General features: G+C 48.7%; 1 protein-coding gene across 1 annotated transcript; it reads left to right on the forward strand.

Moving 5' to 3' along the window:
* The first annotated feature begins 992 nt into the window (after nucleotides 1-992).
* LOC120707063 lies at nucleotides 993-1,638 on the forward strand. The gene has a single exon (XM_039991834.1). The coding sequence runs from the start codon at nucleotides 1,163-1,165 to the stop codon at nucleotides 1,280-1,282; it is 120 nt and encodes a 39-aa protein (XP_039847768.1). The 5' UTR covers nucleotides 993-1,162; the 3' UTR covers nucleotides 1,283-1,638.
* The last annotated feature ends 2,261 nt before the right edge of the window (nucleotides 1,639-3,899 follow it).

Consider the following 3,899-nt stretch of genomic DNA (forward strand, 5'->3'; position numbering starts at 1 on the left):
CCTGCACCGACCGCCGCCGCCGCCGGTGCTGTCCGTGCCGGCCGCCGCCGCATCCCAGTGCCGCCCCCACCCCCACCCCCCAGCATCCACACGCCTCCCGTCACGCGGCCACCGGATCCGTGGCCCGCCGCCGCCGCGGAGGGCCACCGCGCCGCCGGGGAGCCGCCGCTCCCCGACTTCTAACGCCGCCCCCGACACACCGCCGTGCGCCCCCGTCGACCAGATCCGACAGGGGCGACACCGGATCTGGTGGCCCCGCTGCCGCCAACGAGGAGCTCTAGGGGAGCCGAGACGACCGCACCCGCCCCAAGCTGCCAGATAGAGGGGGAAGGCCCACTGCCGCCTTCACCACGGGTTGCACGAGCTTTCGATGGCCCGCTCCAACGGCGGCGCGGCGGGAAGAAGGGGAGGTGGGAGGTGCAACGCTAGGGTTTGAGGGAGCCGCCCCGTCGCCCGAGTGGGGCGACGCGAGCGGACGCGGGCTTATACGGGGCATCCTACTGTTTTTTTTTTCATTCACTAGATCTCTTGCTATGGCTTTTTTTTTTGTGCAAAGTAGGAACGCCGAGGAGAAAAAGGACTTTTGGCTGTGGTCTGGTACTGGTACTCTGATCTAGTCATGACTCAGCAACCACCATTCAAAGCTGCATCTTGGATCAGTACAGAGGAATCCACATCCGGCGACGCGCGCGCCCGCACGGGCGCCCGCGGTAGTCAGGCAGGCGCACGCGCGGGCGTGGCAGCGACGCCGCAGCGCACGCCCCCGCCTTTCCTCCGACACATTTTCCATGTCCAAACAGTGGCGGAGCCCACGCCCCGACACCGCTGGGCACGGCGCGCACGACGGCCGAACCACCCCCCCTCGGAGCCGGGGGGACAGCCGGAATCTCGCCGCGCTGGCCGTGTCACTGGCGCCCAACCCCGCCTGCCTGCCGTTGCACGCTCCCCATGTGGCCCGCTTGCATTATTGCGAGTCTTCTTTCCTTCTTCCTCCTCCGCTAGCAGCTAGCCCTCTTGAAGAGTTCTTGCTTATATATACAGCTGCCATTGGAGTGCTGCTTCAACACATCATCCACTGCTACTCGAGCCAACAAGACAGCTTATTATCCAAGTCTACTCCTAGATCCGTGCCCCAGCCGAAAACACACGCAGCCAGGGCAAGATGAAGCTTGTTGGAGGCCAGAGGAGGCAGAGGGGGTTCGGCAAGGCCCTCAAGGAGCAGAGGGCCAGGCTCTACATCATCCAGCGCTGCGTCGTCATGCTTCTGCGCTGGAACGACTGATCCGATCCGATCCACCGCCGGACGCCGGATCGATCGGCGGATCGTCTTTGCCCAGATGCTCCATCGGGTGCCAAAGTTTTGGGGATTCTGGTTCTGTCTCCTTGGTGGTGCCAGAATGGTCGCCGGCTGCTGTACATAGAGGGCCAGCCAGGGACAATATAGAGTAGTACAAATTAGTGGTGGTAGCAGTAGCACTAGCAGTAGGATTCACTCTGGTACGGTGTTCATCGATCGGGGTCTCTGGCTTTCCCTGAAAACTAGTATGCCAATGTACAATCGCATCAGTGTGGAATGCCAAATCAATGAACAGAGAACAAGCAATGGGTCGATCACAATGCGCATGCCTTCATCGATTACTAGCTCTTCGATTTATCTTTCGAGTCTCTTGCATTTTGTGTGTGCAGATACATGGATTCTGCAAAATTTAGTTTGGCTTTGAGCTCTCTGTTTATTTTCCCTCTTCGTTGCCAGACAAGAGCATCGATGAATCTCTATGGTGTATATGGCAGATCCTCCTACTGAATGAAAAGAACTAATTTCACTGTCTTGAAAATGCAAAACTTGAGGCTACAGAGAGTGTGTTAGTCCCATGATTCTGAGGTCTTATTATGGACTTCCAGTTATCTGCATCCAAAGAAATGGACATGAAGATTTCCAAAGAAACAACACAATAACTCTTTTTCCATCTTTCGGTCTTCCTTATGTGTTCTTCAAATGCTTGAGGCATTTGCCTTGACTTCTGAACTTCCGGTCACTCTCATGGCAACCGATGCAATCATGGCAAAATTGCCTACCAATATTCATAAACACAACACATAAATACCATGTACAACACATTTTCGCCCTTTTTATTTCTTTTCACCTTTATTCTAAAAATATATAAGCTTACGTCTGTTGATTGAGTTGTGGCACGAAATCTCAATATGAAATTACTGATATATCATTTTGTGGTCATTTTTTTTGTTTTCAAATATTTATTTATGTTGACTTCATGTTGAAACAAACAAAAAAACAATCTTTGCGTTCTACAATCATAATCTTTAATAAGTACTCGAAAGAAAAACCTCTTCGGAATTCATCCAATAAAAGGTACGCTGACGACTAGCATCATTTAGCTTTCCATCAGGGGAAGGAACTCTTAAATTTTTTTTTTATAAAAAACATGTACGAGGTTTCACTTCAGTAATTAGTTTACTGCTTTTTCGCAAAAAAAAGATTATTGCTTGTTAGGATTTCCCATTTTTCTGTTGCATTAATAAGAGGCACATAAACGTACACTCTTAAGCCAAAGGAAAAGAAAATTGGAGAAAATGTCAATTAAAACTGCCATAAAAATACTTATTTTGATTGAGCTCCGGAGTGGCAGATCATTGCATTTTCCAAATTACATTTAACTAGTTAACACAGGGAAAACACAACCTAAAATCACGCCTGGAATGTTTGCCATGGCTTTTTTTTAATGCCCAATTATGAGGAACCAAACATGGAATAATCTATGAGCTTTTCAGCTATGCCTCTCCTAAGCTCGAACTGCCATGACAAGCCAAGCTAAGCGCAGCTTTCTCTACATGCTACTATTTTATCACCGGGGACTGAGATATACATAGCTGTTCATCATGTTCTTGAGCAGACACCAAATACTAGATCCAGGAAAATCCTTAGCTGTAGTCAGATCTCAGCACATGTGTTCCACGCAAATCCTCCTCAGTGTGTGCGTGGGTGAGACCGGTCAGGTTGTCGATCCGTCGGGCGCACCCGGTGGCCATCTTGGGAAGTCGGGCATCAAAATTGACATTGCCAATAAACTGATGCCTGAAGGTCAAGGAAAGACAAGGATGGGTTATTGTAAGATGAGAGGAGCCAGGCTCACATAATCAGATGGACACTGGACTTTAGTTTTTCACCTTGTTGTCGGATGGTCCAAGTACATGCAATGTGGGTTGCCAGTCTTGCCACGATGCAGGTGGGTGTACTATATGTTTTAATCTGCTAACTACCATATCCACCTGTGCCTGACCCTTCCTATATAACCTTATAGCATTGTGCCCATTGAGGGTCAGCCACACCAGGAGCAAAATCACACAGTAGTTGTGTTGTGTTCTCAGCCACATAAGCACTACATACACCTTGTGATGAGTTCTGTCCAAGGTGTGACCATTCAGGCTGCAAGGATGAAGCTTGGGAGCCAAAGGAGAGGAGGAATCACCAAGGCTCTCAAGGAGCAGAGATCAAGGCTTTACATCATCTCGAGATGCGTTGTTATGCTGATACGTTGGCATGACTGACGAAAAGCAATTTTGATTATTGTTTTTCAAGTTCTTCTGTTGTTTTTTCAGCTACATGATAGGGGGAGTTGTATATATAGATAGATACAGACCCTTGTAACAGAACTGTGATATGAATATTCAGACTTCGTTCTTCTCTTATAATTTGTCTCTTGCAGAATTGCTGTTGCACAAGAATGTTGGTACTTTAACAGAATAGCAGATAAGCTGATTTATATTTTTTGTTTCATGAATGTCTCATAAGTGGAACTAATTAACACGGAAATTTGTGTTCTTTGTTAGAAGCGACGGCGAACAAAACGATGAAAACAGTAAAGATCAAACTTCAAGAG

This window comes from Panicum virgatum, chromosome 5K, assembly GCF_016808335.1.
Source record: "Panicum virgatum strain AP13 chromosome 5K, P.virgatum_v5, whole genome shotgun sequence".
Taxonomy (NCBI): Eukaryota; Viridiplantae; Streptophyta; class Magnoliopsida; order Poales; family Poaceae; genus Panicum; species Panicum virgatum.

Excerpts from the sequence above, each read along its gene's own strand:
- LOC120707063 (XM_039991834.1), top strand. The coding sequence starts at position 1,163 with ATGAAGCTTGTTGGAGGCCAGAGGAGGCAGAGGGGGTTCGGCAAGGCC.